The sequence below is a fragment of the Coregonus lavaretus genome (assembly GCF_964263955.1).
Source record: "Coregonus lavaretus genome assembly, chromosome: 16".
In the NCBI taxonomy this organism is placed as follows: Eukaryota; Metazoa; Chordata; class Actinopteri; order Salmoniformes; family Salmonidae; genus Coregonus; species Coregonus lavaretus.
In genome coordinates, this window is record NC_140003.1 from 36,026,790 (window position 1) to 36,049,964 (window position 23,175).

General features: G+C 43.3%; 1 protein-coding gene across 11 annotated transcripts; it reads right to left on the bottom strand.

The window, feature by feature from the left end:
• Positions 1 to 1,640: 1,640 nt before the first annotated feature.
• LOC311143933 (nuclear receptor subfamily 1 group I member 2-like) lies at positions 1,641 to 23,175 on the bottom strand. 11 transcript variants are annotated; one of them, XM_084179819.1, is made up of 10 exons: positions 22,971 to 23,175; positions 22,238 to 22,311; positions 18,877 to 19,064; positions 18,210 to 18,340; positions 17,010 to 17,173; positions 16,621 to 16,913; positions 16,377 to 16,522; positions 6,771 to 6,887; positions 2,022 to 2,127; positions 1,641 to 1,884 (listed from the first exon to the last, which is right to left on the bottom strand). In XM_084179819.1, the coding sequence occupies exons 2-10, from the start codon at positions 22,286 to 22,288 to the stop codon at positions 1,710 to 1,712; spliced, it is 1,371 nt and encodes a 456-aa protein (XP_084035945.1). In that variant the 5' UTR covers positions 22,289 to 22,311; positions 22,971 to 23,175; the 3' UTR covers positions 1,641 to 1,709. The 11 variants fall into 11 exon arrangements, with proteins under 11 accessions (XP_084035945.1, XP_084035949.1, XP_084035941.1 ...); XM_084179823.1 differs by lacking the exon at positions 22,238 to 22,311 and adding an exon at positions 19,477 to 19,532 and having other exon boundaries at positions 22,874 to 23,175; XM_084179815.1 differs by having other exon boundaries at positions 22,874 to 23,175.

Here is a 23,175-nt window from a genome sequence, read left to right on the forward strand (position 1 = left end):
AATAGTCACACTCCAAACTCCACTATGGCCAAGACCAAAGAGCTGTCAAAGGACACCAGAAACAAAATTGTAGACCTGCACCAGGCTGGGAAGACTGAATCTGCAATAGGTAAGCAGCTTGGTTTGAAGAAATCAACTGTGGGAGCAATTATTAGGAAATGGAAGACATACAAGACCACTGATAATCTCCCTCGATCTGGGGCTCCACGCAAGATCTCACCCCGTGGGGTCAAAATGATCACAAGAACGGTGAGCAAAAATCCCAGAACCACACGGGGGGACCTAGTGAATGACCTGCAGAGAGCTGGGACCAAAGTAACAAAGCCTACCATCAGTAACACACTACGCCGCCAGGGACTCAAATCCTGCAGTGCCAGACGTGTCCCCCTGCTTAAGCCAGTACGTGTCCAGGCCCGTCTGAAGTTTGCTAGAGTGCATTTGGATGATCCAGAAGAGGATTGGGAGAATGTCATATGGTCAGATGAAACCAAAATAGAACTTTTTGGTAAAAACTCAACTCGTCGTGTTTGGAGGACAAAGAATGCTGAGTTGCATCCAAAGAACACCATACCTACTGTGAAGCATGGGGGTGGAAACATCATGCTTTGGGGCTGTTTTTCTGCAAAGGGACCAGGACGACTGATCCGTGTAAAGGAAAGAATTAATGGGGCCATGTATCGTGAGATTTTAAGTGAAAACCTCCTTCCATCAGCAAGGGCATTGAAGATGAAACATGGCTGGGTCTTTCAGCATGACAATGATCCCAAACACACCGCCCGGGCAACGAAGGAGTGGCTTTGTAAGAAGCATTTCAAGGTCCTGGAGTGGCCTAGCCAGTCTCCAGATCTCAACCCCATATAAAATCTTTGGAGGGAGTTGAAAGTCTGTGTTGCCCAGCGACGGCCCCAAAACATCACTGCTCTAGAGGAGATCTGCATGGAGGAATGGACCAAAATACCAGCAACAGTGTGTGAAAACCTTGTGAAGACTTACAGAAAACGTTTGACCTGTGTCATTGCCAACAAAGGGTATATAACAAAGTATTGAGAAACTTTTGTTATTGACCAAATACTTATTTTCCACTATAATTTGCAAATAAATTCATAAAAAATCCTACAATGTGATTTTCTGTTTTTTTTCCCCTCATTTTGTCTGTCATAGTTGACGTGTACCTATGATGAAAATGACAGGCCTCTCTCATCTTTTTAAGTGGGAGATCTGGCACAATTGGTGGCTGACTAAATACTTTTTTCCCCCACTGTATAGCTCTTTTTGGGGTCATTTTCACAGACGTAGTGATATATTTTGAATACAATAAAAGCTAAATTCTTGAGAGGGAAAATGTCCTATTCCCTCATCATGCATGATTCAGTCACCACATAGGCAGTTTTACAGGGCTTTGAAACCTTTGTTTAGATGTCTCTGTTGATGCCTGTCACAATTATTTAGGCATCCATCCTGTATATCTGGCTGAGGATGGTGGATTAAGCTGTCTGAAAGTGATTTAGGGCCTTTTCTCAATTGCATACTCCTTGTGTCCTCTCTCCTCGCCTCCTTCTCAAAACCCATTGGAAGAGAAGGTCAGAGGGGAGGGACCTCTGGCTTTCTCATCCAATGGGTTTTGAGAAGGAGGTGAGGAGAGAAGATGCGAGGAGTATGTAATTGAGATTCTCCCTAGGTGTCCTTGTTGAAACCTGTCGGAAAGTGATTTAGGTGTCCCTGCTGGGGGTCCTTGCTCGGGAGTCCTTGCTGACCACCTCCAGGATGAGTGGGTCAAATGAGTTGCCTGGCTGGATGTCCTGAATCTGCAGTACCTGTTTGGTATACTCCTCATTCATAGTCCTCATCTCTGTCAGACACGCCAGAATCTTAGGGTACAGCAGGCTGGAGGGACAGGGAGGACAGGGACAGGGGGACAGGAGGTCACTATGAAGACAGAGCATTACTAGGCACATTATCCAACGTCATGCCTTACGACACGTCTCATGTCTCAATGAAATCCAATATTTAGACAGACTCACTGTTTCTCAGGCTTGGCCCTCTTGGAGTCGATGTGGACCTTCAGTGCGATAGCCACCTTCTCCTGCAGACCATCAACCACACCATGATGGATCACACCCGGACGATCTGCCAATCAGGACACAACATTTTCAACCACATAAGCATTTGGGGAGCCAACTACCACTGTCTCACAAAGTAATTTATAATTTAAACTCTAATTTCAACAGTCTTTCTTCACAAGTGTAAATGTACTTAAAGGTCTAATGTAGCCGTTTTTATCTCAATATCAAATAATTTATGGGTAACAATTAAGGACCTTACTGTTTTCGTTTCAGTCGCCTCCATCTCCTCTAACTGAAGCTAATTGTAGGGATTTGTTTTCTATTGATAATGTAAAATTAACAGCCATACAGAAAGACTCATATGAAGGTGAAATTACAGAGGAGGAACTTCTGGATGTAATTAAAGACTTTAAGTCCGGGAAAACTCCAGGGTTGGATGGCATACCAGTCGAGGTATACCAAACCTTTTTTGATATACTCAGAGGACCGTTATTAGCATGTTTTAACCACTCCTATGTAAATGGTCGATTATCAGACACTCAAGAAGAAGGTCTGATTTAATTATTACTGAAACAGGATACACGTGAGAAATATAAAGATCCAGTCCATTAAAAAAATTGGAGGCCCCTTACACTTCAGTGTTGTGATGCAAAAATTATAGCAAAATGTATTGCGCATAGAATTAAAAAGGTAATGTCGGACATTATTCATTCTAATCAGACAGGTTTTTTACATGGACGATACATTGGAGATAATATAAGGCAAGTACTGGAAACAATAGAACACTATGAAAAATCTGGGAAACCAGGCCTGCTATTCATAGCAGACTATGAAAAGGCATTTGATAAAGTACGACTGGAGTTTATATATAAATGCCTGGAGCATTTCAATTTAGGAGAATCCCTTATAAAATGGGTTACAATCATGTATAGTAACCCTAGGTGTAAAATAGTAAATAATGGCTATTTCTCCAAAAGTTTTAAACTGTCAAGAGGAGTAAAACAAGGTTGTCCACTATAGGCATATCTATTTATTATGGCCAGCGAAATGTTAGCTATTAAAATGAGATCCAACAATAATATCAAGGGATTAGAAATCCAGGGCTTAAAAACAAAAGTGTCATTGTATGCTGATGATTCATGTTTTCTTTTAAATCCACAACTTGAATCCCTCCACAGCCTCATAGAGGATCTAGATACATTTTCTAACCTCTCTGAATTACAACAAAATGATGATAAATGTACTATATTACGTATTGGATCACAAAAAAATTACATTTTTACATTACCATGTAGATTACCCATAAAATTGTCTGATGGTGATGTGGATATACTCGGAATACATATCCCACATGAAATAAATGATCTCACTCCAATACATTTTAATAGAAAGTTACCAAAAATAGATAAGATCTTGCTACCATGGAAAGGTAAATACCTGTCTATTTGTGGAAAAATCACCCTGATTAACTCTTTAGTATTATCCCAGTTTACCTATTTGCTTATGGTCTTGCTTACGACTAGCAAACACTTTTTTAAAATTATATGAGAAAATAATATTCAATTTTATTTAGAATGGCAAGCCAGACAAAATTAAACGGGCCTATTTATATAATGAATATGAATTCGGAGGACAGAAATTATTAAATATTAAAGCATTAGACCTATCACTAAAAGCTTCAATCATACAAAAGTTATACTTAAATCCAAACTGGTTCTCTAGCAAATTAGTAAGATTGTCTCACCCCATGTTCAAGAATGGCCTTTTTCCCTTTCAACCTCTCACTTTCAGTTATTTGAAAAGGAAATAATCTCCCAAATATCAGTATTTCTAAAACAAGCCATAGAAAGTTGGTTGCAATTTCAATTTAATCCTCCAGAAACGACAGAACAAATAATGCAACAAATATTGTGGTTAAACTGAATATATATATTTTTTAAATAAAGGTATAATCTTTGTAAATGATGTCATAGGTAGGACTGGTGGAGTTATGTCGCACATGCAGCTAACAAAAACAAAAGGAAATGTCTGCCCTACCCAAAATTACAACCAAATAATTGCGGCATTACCGCAAAAATGGAAGAGGAAAGTGGAAGGGGGAAAAAGTAAGGAACTTGTCTGTCGGCCCTGCATTAAAGGACATAATTGGTTAAAGAAAATTGTGATAAATAAAAAAGTATATGAGTTTCATTTAAGGACCAAAGGATTGACAGATCGTACTTCTTGGAGAAATGTCCTCTGGTCTGATGAAACAAAAATAGAACTGTTTGGCCATAATGACCATCGTTATGTTTGGAGGAAAAAGGGGGACCTTGCAAGCCGAAGAACACTATCCCAACCGTGAAGCATGGGGGTGGCAGCATCATGCTGTGCGGGTGCTTTGCTGCAGGAGGGACTGGTGCACTTCACAAAGGAAGGAGGAAAATTATGTCTTTGCAACTCTACCTAGAAGGTCAGCATCCCGGAGTCGCCTCTTCACTGTTGACGTTGAGACTGGTGTTTTGCGGGTACTATTTAATGACGCTGCCAGTTGAGGACCTGTGAGGAGTCTGTTTCTCAAACTAGACACTCTAATGTATTTGTCCTCTTGCTCAGTTGTGCACTGGAGCCTCCCACTCCTTTTTCTATTCTGGTTAGAGCCATTTTGCGCTGTTCTGTGAAGGGAGTAGTACACAGCGTTGTACGAGATCTTCAGTTTCTTGGCAATTTTTCGCATGGAATAGCCTTCATTTCTCAGAACAAGAACAGACTGATGAGTTACAGAAGAAAGTTATTTGTTTCTGGCCATTTTGAGCCTGTTATTGAACCCACAATTGCTGATGCTCTAGATACTCAACTAGTCTCAAGAAGGCCAGTTTTATTGCTTCTTTAATCAGCACAACAGTTTTCAGCTGTGCTAACATAATTGCAAAAGGGTTTTCTAATGATCAATTAGCCTTTTAAAATGATAAACTTCGATTAGCAAACACAACGTGCCATTGGAACACAGGACTGATGGTTGCTGATAATGGGCCTCTGTACGCCTATGTAGATATTCCACTAAAAATCTGCCGTTTCCAGCTACAATAGCCATTTACAACATTAACAATGTCTACACTGTATTTCTGATCAATTTGATGTTATTTTGATGGACCAAAAATGGCTTTTCTTTCAAAAACAAGGACATTTCTAAGTGATCCCAAACTTTTGAACGGTAGTGTATATATATTTGCGAGGAAGAAAAACATATGGGGGATTGGAAGTGATGCAGACAATTACATTCATGGAAGTTACAATCTATCTGCAATATTAAAGCTGATCTACCCCCATTAAAAAAATAAAAAATAATAATACAATAAAAAACATTAAGGACCATACTGTAATTGTTTTAAAAGAAATGGTCAAAAAGAAACAAAATAGCTTCTTAGCAAAGAGACATTTCTCAAGCGATAATTTAGCTAGGACTGTCTGGGAGTGTTCTGAGTAGGGAGGGGAAAACTGAAAACTAGCTGTTATATAATATAATAATAATATGCCATTTAGCAGACGCTTTTATCCAAAGCGACTTACAGTCATGCGTGCATACATTTTTTTGTGTACGGGTGGTCCCGGGGATCGAACCCACTACCTTGGCGTTACAAGCGCCGTGCTCTACCAGCTGAGCTGCAGAGGAACTCTCTTTCTTATTGGTCTATTAACCAATTTATTAGGCCAAAACTCCATCCCACCAAAACAAGCTGAACATTTCAGGCAGTCTTTTCAAACAGCTATTACACTAAAAGGGCATTATCATAATTTTCACAATTTCACAGTATTATTCCAATCTCATAGTGTGGAAATATATATAAAACCAGGAAAATCCAGTGTTTGACAGCACTGGAATGTATTGAAAGCAGGAAGGACGCAGCAAAGTCAGAGCGTGGTAATGAGTCTGTGTGTGTGTGTGTGGCATAATGTTACTGATGAAGATTTTTTCAGTAAACTATTATATAAACAAAGTTAATCACAGACATGACGAACATGGGTACTCTCTGTTGCTGGGCAATAACTTAATTGGTTCCTTTGACTGGGTTTGTGTCTGTGTGAAATGGGGATTTGACCTCGGGTCGAATTCCTCGCTCTTACCTAATCCATGGCTGTCCTACCTTATCAGAGACTGAAACCAGACTGTTGCCTTTTGCCTCTCTCCTCAAACAAAGTCTTGGGAGCGCTACCAGAGTTGAACTGAGTTCAGACTAATCATGAGTAATTACAGCATGACAGGAGGGGAGAGAGGAGTTGGGTTTGGGTATGTTTGAGAGATTGAGTGTGGACCTGTCATGTCCAACAATCAATCTTCAGGTCAAGCCAGGGTGAGCCGGGGTTGAACAGAGTTTAAACTGAACATGATTATTTTTGCACGACAAGGGCTTGATTGATTTTACTACTATTGATTCTAAACTGAATAAAATTCTAATTTAGCCGCTATCATAGACTAAGGAAGTGGGCGGAGCGGTAGAGAGGGGGAAACTGAGGATGGTGGTGGGGGAACCCAAGAAAGGGGGGGCTTTAAGCGGAGATGTATGTGAAAATTACTATATAAACTGAGAGCTGGGAGGTGAAAAGGGAGGATGCTTTGCAAATCACCCCAGCTTTGTATTTGTAATAAAGTCTATCTTAATTCTACAAAAACTCTGAAATACTTTGATTCTTTGATTAGTATAAGGACGAAATTTTCCACATCATTACCTGGAGAGAAGAGGGAGATGGCCTGCATGAGAACATACTCCACCTCCTGCAGCTGTAGGTTCCTCAGGGTGTAGTGGAACCGCATCAGAGGGTCCAGCAGGTGGCGCTGAAACCCAGCTACAACAGAGATAGGGGAATTAGGGAAGGGAGTAAGAGAGAGAGGGAGGGAGAGAAGGGGAGAAGAAAGAAAGAGGGAGATATGGAAAGGAGTGGGGATGAGGAGGGTGTGAAAGGAGATGGGGGATAGGGAGGAGATAGAGGAGAGAGGGAGGAGACAGAGGAGAGAGGGGGAGAGGGAGGAGATGGGGGAGAGGGAGGAGATGGGGAGAGGGAGGAGATGGGGGAGAGGGAGGAGATGGGGGAGAGGGAGGAGATAGGGGGAGAGGGAAGAGAGAGGGAGGAGACAGAGGAGAGAGGGGGAGAGGGAAAGATAGGGGGAGAGGGAGGAGAGAGGGGGAGACAGAGAAGAGAGGGGGAGAGGGTGGAGATGGGGGAGAGGGAGGAGATAGGGGGAGGGGGATGAGATAGAGGGATAGGGAGGAGAGAGGGGGAGAGGGAGGGGAGACGGAGGAGATAGAGGGAGAGAGGAGAAGGAGATAGGGGAGAGGGAGGAGATAGGGGAGAGGGAGGAGATAGGAGGAGAGAGGGGGAGAGGGAGGAGAGAGGGGGAGACGGAGGAGATGGGGGAGACGGAGGAGAGACGGGGAGAGGGAGGAGAGAGGGGGAGAAGGAGGGGAGAGGGGGAGAGTGGGGGAGGGGGAGAGAGGGGGAGGAGATAGAGGGGGAGAGGGAGGAGATAGGGGAGAGGGAGGAGATGGGGGAGGGAGGAGAGGGAGGAGAGAGGGGGAGATGGAGGAGAGAGGGGGAGAGGGAGGAGAGAGGGGGAGGGGAGAGGAAGGAGAGAGGGGGAGACGGAGGAGAGAGGTAGAGTAGGAGGAGAGAGGGAAGGAGGAAAGAGAGGGGAGAGGGAGGAGAGAGGGAGGAGAGAGATGCAGTACAGAGAATTGAGAAGGTGTAGTGTGTAAGCAGATAGAGAATTATTGACAAAAAATAGAAAGTGTGGGGGATGGGGTAAAAGGGAGAGATCGAGATTGACAGGGTGATGATGATCTTCTACAGTCATGTGATTTGATAAAGGAACTAAATAAATCTAGTAACCCTCACCTACAGACAAAAGGGAACACTGTTTTATACCAAATCAAATCAAATCAGATTTTATTGGTCACATGCGCCGAATACAACAGGTGCAGACATTACAGTGAAATGCTTACTTACAGCCCTTAACCAACAGTGCATTTATTTTAAACAAAAAAGTAAGAGTAAAACAACAACAAAAAAGTGTTGAGAAAAAAAGAGCAGAAGTAAAATAAAGTGACAGTAGGGAGGCTATATATACAGTAAAATAAAGTGACAGTAGGGAGGCTATATATACAGGGGGGTACCGTTGCATAGTCAATGTGCGGGGGCACCGGCTAGTTGAGGTAGTTGAGGTAATATGTACATGTGGGTAGAGTTAATGTGACTATGCATAAATACTTAACAGAGTAGCAGCAGCGTAAAAAGGATGGGGTGGGGGGGCAGTGCAAATAGTCCGGGTAGCCATGATTAGCTGTTCAGGAGTCTTATGGCTTGGGGGTAGAAGCTGTTGAGAAGTCTTTTGGACCTAGACTTGGCACTCCGGTACCGCTTGCCGTGCGGTAGCAGAGAGAACACTCTATGACTAGGGTGGCTGGAGTCTTTGACAATTTTGAGGGCCTTCCTCTGACACCGCCTGGTATAGAGGTCCTGGATGGCAGGGAGCTTTGCCCCAGTGATGTACTGGGCCGTACGCACTACCCTCTGTAGTGCCTTGCGGTCAGAGGCCAAGCAGTTGCCATACCAGGCGGAGATGCAACCAGTCAGGATGCTCTCGATGGTGCAGCTGTAGAGTTTTTTGAGGACCTGAGGACCCATGCCAAATCTTTTTAGTCTCCTGAGGGGGAATAGGCTTTGTCGTGCCCTCTTCACGACTGTCTTGGTGTGTTTGGACCATGATAGTTCGTTGGTGATGTGGACACCAAGGAACTTGAAGCTCTCAACCTGTTCCACTACAGCCCCGTCGATGAGAATGGGGGCGTGCTCAGTCCTCTTTTTTTTCCTGTAGTCCACGATCAGCTCCTTTGTCTTGGTCACGTTGAGGGAGAGGTTGTTGTCCTGGCACCACACGGCCAGATCTCTGACCTCCTCCCTATAGGCTGTCTCATCGTTGTCGGTGATCAGGCCTACCACTGTTGTGTCGTCGGCAAACTTAATGATGGTGTTGGAGTCGTGCCTGGCCATGCAGTCATGGGTGAACAGAGAGTACAGGAGGGGACTGAGCACGCACCCCTGAGGGGCCCCCGTGTTGAGGATCAGTGTGGCAGATGTGTTGTTACCTACCCTTACCACCTGGGGGCGGCCCGTCAGGAAGTCCAGGATCCAGTTGCAGAGGGAGGTGTTTAGTCCCAGGATCCTTAGCTTAGTGATGAGCTTAGAGGGCACTATGGTGTTGAATGCTGAGCTGTAGTCAATGAATAGCATTCTCACGTAGGTGTTCCTCTTGTCCAGGTGGGAAAGGGCAGTGTGGAGTGCGATAGAGATTGCATCATCTGTGGATCTGTTGGGGCGGTATGCAAATTGGAGTGGGTCTAGGGTTTCTGGGATTATGCTGTTGATGTGAGCCATGACCAGTCTTTCAAAGCACTTCATGGCTACAGACGTCAGTGCTACGGGTTGGTAGTCATTTAGGCAGGTTATCTTAGAGTTCTTGGGCACGGGGACTATGGTGGTCTGCTTGAAACATGTTGGTATTACAGACTCAGTCAGGGACATGTTGAAAATGTCAGTGAAGACACTTGCCAGTTGGTCAGCACATGCTCGGAGTACACGTCCTAGTAATCCGTCTGGCCCTGCGGCCTTGTGAATGTTGACCTGCTTAAAAGTCTTACTCACATCGGCTACGGAGAGCGTGATCACATAATCGTCCGGAACAGCTGGTGCTCTCATGCATGCTTCAGTGTTGCTTGCCTCGAAGCGAGCATAGAAGTGGTTTAGCTCGTCTGGTAGGCTTGTGTCACTGGGCAGCTCGCGGCTGTGCTTCCCTTTGTAGTCTGTAATAGTTTTCAAGCCCTGCCACATCCGACGAGCGTCAGAGCCAGTGTAGTATGATTCAATCTTAGACCTGTATTGACTCTTTGCCTGTTTGATGGTTCGTCGGAGGTCATAGCGGGATTTCTTATAAGCGTCCGGGTTAGAGTCCCGTTCCTTGAAAGCGGCAGCTCTACCCTTTAGCTCAGTGCGGATGTTTCCTGTAATCCATGGCTTCTGGTTGGGGTATGTACGTACGGTCACTGTGGGGACGACATCATCGATGCACTTATTGATGAAGCCAGTGACTGATGTGGTGTACTCCTCAATGCTGTCTGAAGAATCCCGGAACATGTTCCAGTCTGTGCTAGCAAAACAGTCCTGTAGCTTAGCATCTGCGTCATCTGACCACTTTTTTATTAGCCGAATCACTGGTGCTTCCTGCTTCAGTTTTTGCTTATAAGCAGGAATCAGGAGGATAGAGTTATGGTCAGATTTGCCAAATGGAGGGCAACGGTAACAAGGAGGCTGCTGCCCTCATCACAGCATTCTATCTATTCTACCAACACATCCATTAACACCTAGGTCAAGGACAAGGCTACATGGAACCCCAGAAACATCCAGTAATAACAGGACAACAGGCTCAAATTAAAGTTGACCATGGTGTAACCTCACCAGGCTGTTCATCTACCTTGATTATATTTAACTTGACTCTACTTATTTGTTTACATGAGAAACCTTCATCACATTATCCTGATACTCTGACAGTTACAAGGGGTCACTGATTGGCCAATTATTTCCTTTCAAGTGGACACCACTTTTCCAGATTGGAAAACATCAGATATCCTATAGCTGCTTCTCCTGCCGGTACCCAATGGCAACGGTAACAAGGAGGCTGCTGCCCTCATCACAGCATTCTATCTATAATGTAATGATGGGTCTTTTGACCAATCAGATCAGTTATTTTGCCAATAATTGGGCAAAATATCAGAATTTGTCTGCCTGTGTAAACACAGCCATGGAGACGTAAACAAACAGATGGGCTAGACCTGGGTCTAGACCTGTTGAAATGGGAGGGGCTCATTAAAGTCCCCCAGGGCTTAGTGAAAATAAAACATAAGGCTCTTATGATATTCTTATTACCAGCTTTTAATAGCGACGGCAATAAATTAGCAGCAGCAATGAGGCTGCTAGTCAGGCGAGTAAAGATCTGGCTCCATGTATCTTCGCCAGTTGTAGAGCTCAGAGACTTGTCTCTATGGAACAATGACTACCAGTGCTGGTAAACTGTGGCTAGTTTGGCCAGTCAGCCTAATGATATACAACTGTAGACAGAAAAACATTTGATTCAAGCACCAGACGTTGGGATTGAATCCACTTCAAAGGAAAGCAGACTCAGCAGAAGCCTGAGTCCAATTTGAGCTTCCTCTATTTAATAATAATATGCCATTTAGCAGACGCTTTTATCCAAAGCGACTTACAGTCATGCGTGCATACATATTATTATTTTTTTTTGTGTATGGGTGGTCCCGGGGATCGAACCCACTACCTTGGCGTTACAAGCGCCGGGCTCTACCAGTTGAGCTACAGAGGACCACATACTGGTTGGTAATAAGAACGGGTTGGGCACATTCTGACACAAACATCAGCATCCATAGAAATGATGTCAACTCTGTCACGCAACTGTCTCTGTCTGTCTCTCTGACCCCATTAGTATTACACCTGGTATTAACATACAGTACATCCTGGGATCCACATGAACACATTCTGGATTTAGTGCACGATGTGGCTTTAGCCAACAGCAGTTCACTGTATAGGCAAAAGTGCTATTTGATTTTCTTTCTACAGTTATTATATCTTCACTATAATAACAATATGCCATTTAGCAGTCGCTTTTATCCAAAGCAACTTATAGTCACGTGTGCATAAATTTTTACGTATGGGTGGTCCCGGGGATCGAACCCACTACCCTTGCGTTACAAGTGCCATGCTCTACCAATTGAGCTACAGAGGACCACTATGTAGATTACAATGGAAAAAGTCTACAGCGTGTGTGTGTGTGTATATACATATTCAGTATACATATATTCAGTATACAGTATACATATATATACACACTACAAGACCAAAAGTATGTGGACACCTGCTTGTCGAACATCTAATTTCAAAATAATGGGCATTAATATGGAGTTGGTCCCCCCTTTGCTGCTATAACAGCCTCCACTCTTCTGGAAAGGCTTTCCACTAGATGTTGGAACATTGCTGCGGGGACTTGCTTCCATTCAGCCACAAAAGCATTAGTGAGGTTGGGCACTGATGTTGGGCGATTAGGCCTGGCTTGCAGTCAGCGTTCCAATTCATCCCAAAGGTGTTTGATGGGGTTGAGGTCAGGGCTCTGTGCAGGCCAGTCATGTTCTTCCACACCGATCTCGACAAATCATTTCTGTATGGACCTCGCTTTGTGCACGGGGGCATTGTCATGCTGAAACAGGAACAGGCCTTCTCCAAACTGTTGCCACAAAGTTGGAAGCATAGAATCATCTAGAATGTCATTGGACGCTGTAGCGTTAAAACAGCCCCAGACCATTATTCCTCATCCAAAAAACGTTTAAGTTGGCACTATGCATTCGGGCAGGTAGCGTTCTCCTGGCATCTGCCAAACCCAGATTTATCCGTTCGGACTGCCAGATGGTGAAGCGTGCTTCATCTCTCCAGAGAACGCGTTTCCACTGCTCCAGAGTCCAACGGTGGCGAGCTTTACACCACTCCAGCCAACGCTTGGCATTGCGCATGGTGATCTTAGGCTTGTGTGCGGCTGCTCGGCCATGGAAACCCATTTCATGAAGCTCCCGACGAACAGATATTGTGCTGAAGTTGCTTCCTGAGGCAGTTTGGAAATCGGTAGTGAGTGTCAGAGTTCCTCTGTGGAGATGGGAGAACCTTCCAAAAGGACAACCATCTTTGCAGCACTACACCAATCAGGCCTTTATGGTAGAGTGGCCAGACGGAAGCCATTCCTCAGTAAAAGGCACATAACAGCCCGCTTGGAGTTTGCCAAAAGGCACCTAAAGACTCTCAGACCATGAGAAACAAGATTATCTGGTCTGATGAAACCTAGATTGAACTCTTTGGCCTGAATGCTAAGCGTCACGTCTGGAGGAAACCTGGCACCATCCCTACGGTGAAGCATGGTGGTGGCAGCATCATGCTGTGGGGATGTTTTTCAGTGGCGAAGACTAGTCAGGATCGAGGGAAAGATGAACGGAGCAAAGTACAGAAAGATCCTTGATGAAAACCTGCTCCGGAGCGCTCAGGACCTCAGACTGAGGCAAAGGTTCACTTTCCAACAGGACAACGACCCTAAGCACACAGCCAATACAACGCAGGACTGGCTTCGGGAAAAGTCTCTGAATGTCCTTGAGTGGCCTATCCAGAGCCCGGACTTTAACCTGATTTAACATCTCTGGAGAGACCTGAAAATAGCTGTGTAGCGACGCTCCATATCCAACCTGACAGAGCTTGAGAGGATCTGCAGAGAAGAATGGGAGAAACTCCCCAAATACAGGTGTGCCAAGCTTGTAGCGTCATACCCAAGAAGACTTGAGGCTGTAATCGCTGCCAAAGGTGCATCAACAAAGTACTGAGTAAAGGGTCTGAATACTTATGTAAAAGCTTTTTATTTTTAATACATACAAACAATACAAAACTGTTTTTTGCTTTGTCATTATGTGGTATTGTGTGTAGATTGACGAGGGAAAAAAACGATTTAATCCATTTTAGAATAAGGCTGTAACGTACCAAAATGTGGAAAAGGTCAAGGGGTCTGAATAACTTCCAAATGCACTGTGTGTATATATATATATATATATACACACACACAAAATAGTGTTTATATAAAACATATGATGACTATGATCGCTATAACTTTCATAAACAAAATAGATTTGTTGAGGACTGAAAAAAGGCAAAGGTCGTGTCCAGGGCCAGACTAAGTTAAAATAGGCCCCGGAGATCTCACCTATTTAATCACTGTAGCAGTTAGCTCTCATCTCACCTGGGCACTGCATCAGCCAGATGAAGCAACTGCACATCTAGCTTATCTTCTTCCCCATCCCTTCTTGTCTTGATTCTACAGGAAGCTAGCCTGTTCTTCTCAAAACATTATTAGCAAGCTAGCTAACGTTAGCCAACTTGAGCAGAGAGCTCAGCTTGCTAACTAGGAAAGCCAACCAACTACACACCAAATATACATAGAGCAAACTATTTTCTAAACTAATCTTAGTCTCAAATGACAAGTACATAGCTAGACCTATTGCTCTGTTACACAATGTAAGAACCACTAGATACAGGCAAGCCAGACTGGAACCCTGTGAAATGTGAAAGCACATTCAACAAGGATAACACCTCAACTGATTGGTCAGAAGAAAAATCCCAGTCCACCAGAGCTCGTGTTTTTCTCTGCTGCTTGCTTGCAGAATAGTTTTTTACAACTACAAACTTTTGGCAGAGGTTAGTTGCTAAATTAGTGACAAACCTCTGAGCGCACAGATTTGACATCGGCAAATGTAGTTTTGATTCACCTAAAAATATTCACCAGTTGCAAGTTTAGTAAATGAGTTGCATTCATTCTCAAATGTTGTTGCATGCTTGCAAATCTAATTGAATTTATTCACACATCAAGTTATGCGCTTGCAAGTGTTGTTGCCGTTATTCTCAAAAGAAGTTACATGCTTGCAAATATTTTTAGCAATTACAAAACTCATTATTCAGGTGAAACTCATATTTGACATGTGCAAATCATACTTTTCATGCTTGTACACTTAAGTCACTGTTTTACCTCCATAGTAGAATACATTGTATGGCTGGTGTTGTATTAGAGGGCATTGAATTATTAGAATAAAAGTACAATAATCTATTTGGATAAAATTAAAAAGAACATGCATCTGGTGATCAGTTTTGTGCCTATATCTGGTGAGACCCAATCATTCTGCCCCACAACATTCTGCCTTACTGCACTTGGCATGTGATATGAACTTGTGGCTGTAACATGGCAATGTAATCCAATCACAATGCATACATAAGATACATTTGATGCATTTTACTGCCAGGTGTAGACACAAGGTGCCCAGACAATGATCCGACCACAGGTGCTTGGTCTGAGAAAAGCTGCAGCTGTCCATCATCAGATGAGTGTGGAAACAGAAATGAAGAAGCAAGATAGGATCTCTGTGAGTTGGAACAGGTGTATTAGAGAAGGTCGTTATTCCAGGAATGTAATTATGTTGTGTAGTCTGGTCAGGGCTTGGTCAACCAGTAGCTGAGCTACAAAATAGAGCCAATAATATCCCATGAAGGTCTACAGACCTCAGCCTCTTATCTTCCTCTATCATTTTCTCTGCTACTGTTCCTCTCATTCTCGGTAGAGATGTGAGAATGGACCCTGGGCCCCCAATTACCTTGGGCCCTAGCCCCCATGCATACAACACTTTAACTTACCTACAGAAATCATTATACTTTCTCCCTCCATCCCTCCCTCTTCTCCTCCACCTCCCACCAGAGATAACTAAACCTGCTGACACCTCTATCTCCTTCTCCTCCACCTCCCACCAGAGATAACTAAACCTGCTGACACACCTCTCTCTCCTTCTCCTCCACCTCCCACCAGAGATAACTAAACCTGCTGACACCTCTCTCTCCTTCTCCTCCAACTCCCACCAGAGATAACTAAACATGCTGACACACCTCTCTCTCCTTCTCCTCCAACTCCCACCAGAGATAACTAAACCTGCTGACACACCTCTCTCTCCTTCTCCTTCTCCTCCACCTCCCACCAGAGATAACTAAACATGCTGACACACCTCTCTCTCCTTCTCCTCCAACTCCCACCAGAGATAACGAAACATGCTGACACACCTCTCTCTCCTTCTCCTCCAACTCCCACCAGAGATAACGAAACATGCTGACACACCTCTCTCTCCTTCTCCTCCACCTCCCAACAGAGATAACTAAACATGCTGACACACCTCTCTCTCCTTCTCCTCCAACTCCCACCAGAGATAACTAAACCTGCTGACACACCTCCCTCTCCTCCACCTTCTCTATTCTCCTCATACCTCCATATCACCTCTCCTCCACCTCCTCTATTCATCACCTCTTCTTCTCCTCTCCTTCATTTTGCCCACCTCCACCTACCACCAATGCAAATGTTTCATACCTCCCTCTCTTCTATTCCTCCTCGTTAGAGAGGTTCCATAGTGAGCTCCATGGAGACCAGGAGAGGCCATCTGTTTCACTTCAACCAGCTCATTAACCTGCAGTAAGTCACCCCTCTCAGCCATGAACTGTGTGACTACTTTATAATGGGCCGTCAATGCAAGACATTCTGCCTCTAGATCTCGTTAGGCTGCAATACCACTGTGTCCAACTTTGGGACTCGGTATTCACAGCAGCTTTGCTATGTATGTAGGTTTGGCTATGTAGGCAGTATGAAGCTTAACTCACCCCGGACAGCGTCGTCCATGCAGTAAGTCAGGGGACCACACTCCCAGATGCCCGTCTTGACGTTGAACATCATGTTGAAGCGGATCTGCATCATCTCAAACATAGCCCCCTTCAACAGAGAGATCTGGTCATCTATGGCCAGGGCCCTGCCAGACACACACACACACACACACACAGGTAAGAGAGCGATAGAGAGAGAGAAGGGGGGACATACACAATCCCGCACATATGCAAACACACACACCTGAAGGAGGGGAGTCCTTTGGCAAAGTTGATAATGTTCTGGATCATGTAGGTGGTAAGGTCAGCTACATGGGGCAGAGTGGTGAAAACTGTTTTCTTCCCTCTATCACTCCTGTCCTCCTTCTCATTCTCATTTTCCTCCCCCTCAAAAGAACAGGAGGAAGAGGAGAAGCTGGTGGGGGTGGAAGTGGAGTAAGAGGACGACAAGTTATCCATTCTTCTAGTCAGTGTTGCACTTTGCCCGCTGGCAGTCTGATTCCACACAGACATGGGGTTGAGGTCTCTGTCGATGGGCTGAAACAGACACAAACTCAATCAGATATCATCCACCCGATATGTAACACAGGACACAAAACACAAATGCACGGACGCACACTCACACACACACACCCTGAACTGGAAGTGGGAAAAGGTGATGTCAAAGGTCTTTTCATGGGTGTTGACCAGTTCCTGTATGACAGCTTCCTGTTGTGGCGAGAGGAGGGGCTCTTCAACCATCCTCTTCCTCCTGATCTGACTCCTCCTCTTCTCTACAGCCTCGTCTGTCATGATCACTATGGCAACAGAGTAAAACGCTTTGTCACCACGGCAGACCTGGGTTCAAATACTATTTCAATTATTTCAATTACTTTCACATACATTTTTAAGTTCGAAAAATAAGTTGAATATATTGGAATATTGGAATACTGAGTACATAAAACATTAAGAACACCTGCTCTTTCCATGACATAGACTGACCAGGTGAATCCAGGTGAAAGCTATGATCCCTTATTGATGTCACTTGTTAAATCCACTTCAATCAGTGTAGATGAAGGGGAGGAGACAGGTTAAATAATTTTAAGCCTTGAGACAATTGAGACATGGATTGTGTATGTGTGCCATTCAGTGGGTGAATGGGCAAGACACAAAATGTAAGTGCCTTTGAATGGCGTATGGTAGTAGGTGCCAAGCACACCGTTTTGTGTCAAGAACTGCAACGCTACTGGGTTTTTCACGCACAACAGTTTCCCGTGTATATCAAGACTGGTTCACCACCTCAATGGACATACAGCCAACTTGACAAAACTGTGGGAATCATTGGAGTCAACATGGGCAAGCATCCCTATGGAACGCTTTCAACACCTTGTAGAGTCCATGCCACGACGAATTGAGGCTGTCCTGAGGGCAAAATATTAGGAAGGTGTTCCTAATGTTTTGTACACTCAGTATATATGGAAATATACTTGGAAAGTATTGGCATGTATTTGATTACAAATATTGAAATACTCCATGCATTTGAACCCTGGTCTGATTGGTCCTATCGTTATTTGAAATAATGTTTTTGTAAATAAGTCAAATAGTAGCCTATTTATAGGAAATTATTTGAAAATACTTTGAAATACTTCTAGTAGAAGTAGTTGATTCAGCACCACATTATTTGAAAATAGTCAAATACACAGAATATGAGTATTTCAATAACACATTCTTAAATACACATGTATTTGAACCCAGGTCTGCATCACGGAAATGTCACTACAGAAAGGTTAAAAAAGCCAATGGTAATCCAGTGTATGGGCGTTTGTGTGTGTGTGTGTTAGTGTGTGAACTCACACTCTTTCATCATGCCTATGGACTGGCATTTGCGGAGTCGGCAGGCCTGGCACTGGCGGCGGTTGTTCTTGGTGATGACACAGACACCCTGCCACGGGCAGCAGAACTTAGTGGGGTGCTTCATGGCACGCCTGGCACAACATCATAGGCACACGATACACATACAGTAAATAAAAATATACTGTACATTTTCCATAACCCAAAATATTGTATTTTCAGCTGTTTGAAGCTGGTGTACAAAACCTAAAATAAAAGACGCAAAAACGAAACTTGAGAACGGGAAGCACAGAAATACTGCACATAGAACAGTTCTACCACTTCTTAGACTTGCTTTCAATGAGAATGACAGATCTATAACTCACATTTCTATGTGAATGTGGTCAGGTCGCCCAAAAAGTTACATATTGCAGCTTTAAAAAGGCTTCTAAAGTTTGTAATTTCCACTTTAAAATGTCAGACTTGATTTGCCCTAATTAGAAATATAGCAACCATTAATTATAATCGACATAATTCAGTAGATGTATCTAGTGCTCTCACCAGTGAGCACCTATTGGCCACAATGTATTAACCGCTTAATTTGTAAAACACAAACCTTCTCAAACAGTCAGTTTCTTGTTTACGCTAACACAGTACTGAATGCTTGAGTGTGTGTGTGTGTTTCACTTACCTGAAGAAGCCCTTGCAGCCCTCACATGTCATGGCGTTGAAGTGATAGCCTGTAGCACGATCTCCACACACCTGACACACCTTGAGCTCCCCATCATCTTCCTCCTCCTCCTCTTCCTCCTCTGCAGAGGTATGGGAAAGGGGCCAGTCGCTGAGGTTCTCCTTACTCATTCTGACCTGAGGGAGGTGCTATAACAGAGCCCTCAGCACTGTTACTAATGAGAATGGAATAGATTTGATAAACTATTACTAATAAATCCTATCCAATCTATTTCAATCAGACCAACTACTGACTATTCAATTTGAGATTAATATACAGTACCAGTCAAAAGTTTGGACACACCTACTCATTCAAGGGTTTTCCTTTATTTTTACTATTTTCTACATTGTAGAATAATAGTGAAGACATTGATGAGGATTTTTCATTTAGATAAACAAAGTTAATCACAACATGATGAACACGGAGCCAGTGTTAAACATGGGTACATCTCTGTTGCTAGGCAATATTTTAATTGGTTCCTTTCACTGGGTTTGTGTGTGTGAAATGGGGATCTGCCTCGGGTCGAATTCCTCGCTCTTACCAAATCCACGGCTGTCCTACCTTATCAGAGACTGAAACCAGACTGTTGCCTTTTGCCTCTCTCCTCAGACAAAGTCCTGAAAACGGAGCCAGAGTTGAACAGAGTTCAGACTAAACATGAGTAATTACAGCATGACGGGAGGGGAAAGAGGGGTTGGGTTTGGGTATGTTTGAGAGATTGAGTGTGGACCTGCCAGGTCCAACAATCAATCTCCAGGTCAAGCCAGGGTGAGCCGGGGTTGAACAGAGTTGAAACTGAACATGATTATTTTTACATGACAAGGGCTTGATTGATTGTACCATCATTGATTCCACACTGAATATAAGTCAGATTTCGCCACTAACATAGACTAAGGAAGTGGGCGGAGCGGTCAAGAGGGGGAAACTGAAGACAGTGGTGGGGGAACCCAAGAGGGAGGGGTTTTAAGCTAAAATGTATGTAAATATGACTATATAAACGGAGAGGTAGAAGGAAGATGCTTTGCAAACCACCTCAGCACTATTACGTATGTAATAAAGTCTATCTTAATTCTACAAAAACTCAGAAATACTTTGCCACATCATAATCAAAACTATGAAATAACACATATGGAATCATGTAGTAACCAAAAGTGTTAAACAAATCAAAATATATTTTATATTTGAGATTATTCAAATAGCCACCCTTTGCCTTGATGACAGCTTTGCACACTCTTGGCATTCTCTCAACCAGCTTCACCTGGAATGCTTTTCCAACAGCCTTGAAGGAGTTCCCACATATGCTCAGCACTTGTTGGTTGCTTTTCCTCTCAATTGGGTTGAGGTCAGGGGATTGTGGAGGCCAGGTCATCTGATGCAGCACTCCATCACTCTCCTTCTTGGTCAAATAGCCCTTACACAGCCTGGAGGTGTATTGGGTCATTGTCCTGTTGAAAAACAAATGATAGTCCCACTAAGCCCAAACCAGATGGGATGGCGTATCGCTGCAGAATGCTGTTGTAGCCATGCTGGTTAAGTGTGCCTTGAATTCTAAATAAATCACAGACAGTGTCACCAGCAAAGCACCCACACCATAACACATCCTCCTCCATGCTTTACGGTGGGAAATACACATGCAGAGATCATCCGTTCACTCATACCATGTCTCACAAATTTCCACCGGTCTAATGTCAATTGCTCGTGTTTCTTGGCCCAAGCAAGTCTCTTCTTATTATTGGTGTCCTTTGCAGCAATTCGACCATGAAGGCCTGATTCACACAGTCTCCTCTGAACAGTTGATGTTGAGATGTGTCTGTTACTTGAAGTCTGTGAAGCATTTATTTGGGCTGCAATTTCTGTGGCTGGTAACTCTAGTGAACTTATCCTCTGCAGCAGAGGTAACTCTGGGTCTTCCATTCCTGTGGTGGTCCTCATGACAGCCAGTTTCATCACAGCGCTTGATGGTTTTTGCGACTGCACTTGAAGAAACTTTCAAAGTTCTTGACATTTTCTGTATTGACAGACCTTCATGTCTTAAAGTAATGATGGACTGTCGTTTCTCTTTGCTTATTTGAGCTGTTCTTGCCATAATATGGACTTGGTCTTTTACCAAATAGGGCTATCTTCTGTATACCCCCCCTACCTTGTCACAACACAACTGACTGGCTCAAATCCATTAAGAAGGAAAGAAATTCCACAAATTAACTTTTAAGAAGGCACACCTGTTGATTTAAATGTATTCCAGGTGGCTTCCTCATGAAGCTGGTAGAGAGAATGCCAAGAGTGTGCAAAGCTGTCATCAAGGCAAAGGGTGGCTAATCTCGTGGTCCTCTGTAGCTCAGCTGGTAGAGCACAGCGCTTGTAACGCCAAGGTAGTGGGTTCGATCCCTGGGACCACGCATGACTGTAAGTCGCTTTGGATAAAAGCGTCTGCTAAATGGCATATTATTTGAAGAATCTAAAATATATTTTGATTTGTTTAACACTTTTTTGGTTAATAAATGATTCCATATGTGTTATTTCATAGTTTTGATGTTTTACTATTATTCTACAATGTAAAAAATTGTAAAAAATAAAGAAAAACCCTTGAATGAGTAGGTGTGTCCAAACGTTTGACTGGTACTGTATGTCACGAATTTGCAAAAAGTACAATATGTTATGAATTTTCTAAACTTACAATATGTTATGAATTTACAAAACGTATGATATGTTACGAATTCTAGCTAGTTGGCTAACGTTTGCTAGCTGGCTAACGTTAGCTAGGCTAGGGGTTAGGGGTTAGGGTTAAGGTTAGGAGTTAGGTTAAAGGGTTTAGGTTAGGGTTAGCTAAAAGAGTTAAGGTTAGGGGAAGGATTAGCTAACATGTCAAGTAGTTTCAAAGTAGATTAGAAGTAGTAAGTCGTTGAAAAGTTGCTAATTAGCTCAAGTTGACCGTGATGAGATTCGAACTCGTAACCTTTGGATTGCTAGACGGTTGCATTAGACGCCTACCCATCCACCTCGACCAACCACCCTATTTACATCTTTGCATTAAGTAACCATATGTCTTATGTAACCATACCAAACGTAACATATCATACTAATTTGGTTATTCTGGTGTATGTTTACTATGTTACGTCTAGTCTATGAGACCAGGCTGGTGGGGGTGGTCTGCTCAAGACCTGGTGCCAATCACAACCCTTTTAGTGCCTCTGTTTAATGTGCGTTAATTACATAGTACCATTACCCACACATTATGGGGACATGTCACTCAAAAAGTATAATTTAACGTGCATATGGATGCATACTGATGTTAATGGAGTAGTTAAATGCCTTTTTTTCTCACCGTTTTTTTCACTTGGTCTTCAGTGCTCTCCCTATCTAGGACTTCATTCATGTTGAAAAATGTCAGTGTGCCACCTTGTGATATGATTCAAATTACATGTAGACAGGAAATTAGTTAGTGTTCTGAATAACAGCACAAACACAGAGACAGACAGAGAGAGCGAGAGAGAGAGAGAAACAACTGGAACCTGGACCTGTAATTCAGGTCCTACCATTGTGAGAATAACAATGGTCTATGACACAATTGCCACACACACAGACACAAAAACATAGACACAAACACATGCGCGTACACACACACTTCCATGCCAAGGCTCGGGTCCAAAGTTCTGTGTAAACGTTTGACACAGTTCTCTGAACAGAGACAAGCAGGTGGTATTGCAGCCTACTGTACGTTGGCCATGATTGCAGTGACCCAAAGTGGTCCACTTCACAAACGTAGCAATAGCCAAAACATTGTATTTTAACAGTGAATAAATTTTGCAAAAAATATGACAATTATTACTGCAGCAGTGAGCGATCCAAGCTGTGAATTTCACTAGAGCACGAGCCTATCCTACGGTCGGTGGGCATTTGCAGTTTTTATTTTATTTTATTTTTTTAGGCAATATAAAGTATGAAAGACTGACTTACTTACAAAGACATGAGAGCACTAATATCACAATGACTACTTGGAAGAAAACAATTATGTAGCTGCGACTTTCAAGTGAAAGTGTTTATCCAGGAACACTCACGGAGAAGCGCACTCCTCCTCACCAAAGCTCCCCTCGTCTCCAGAGCGCCTTCTCACTTCCTGTTTACGGTCTAGGTTGAAGATGACAATAATTATATTTGTTTGACCTAGGTTAAGTTGACATTAACGCCTCAAAAGTTGAATACAACAAAACCACTGTATTAGTAATTCAGGTTTATTACTTGTGCTGTCTACAGTATAAAGGC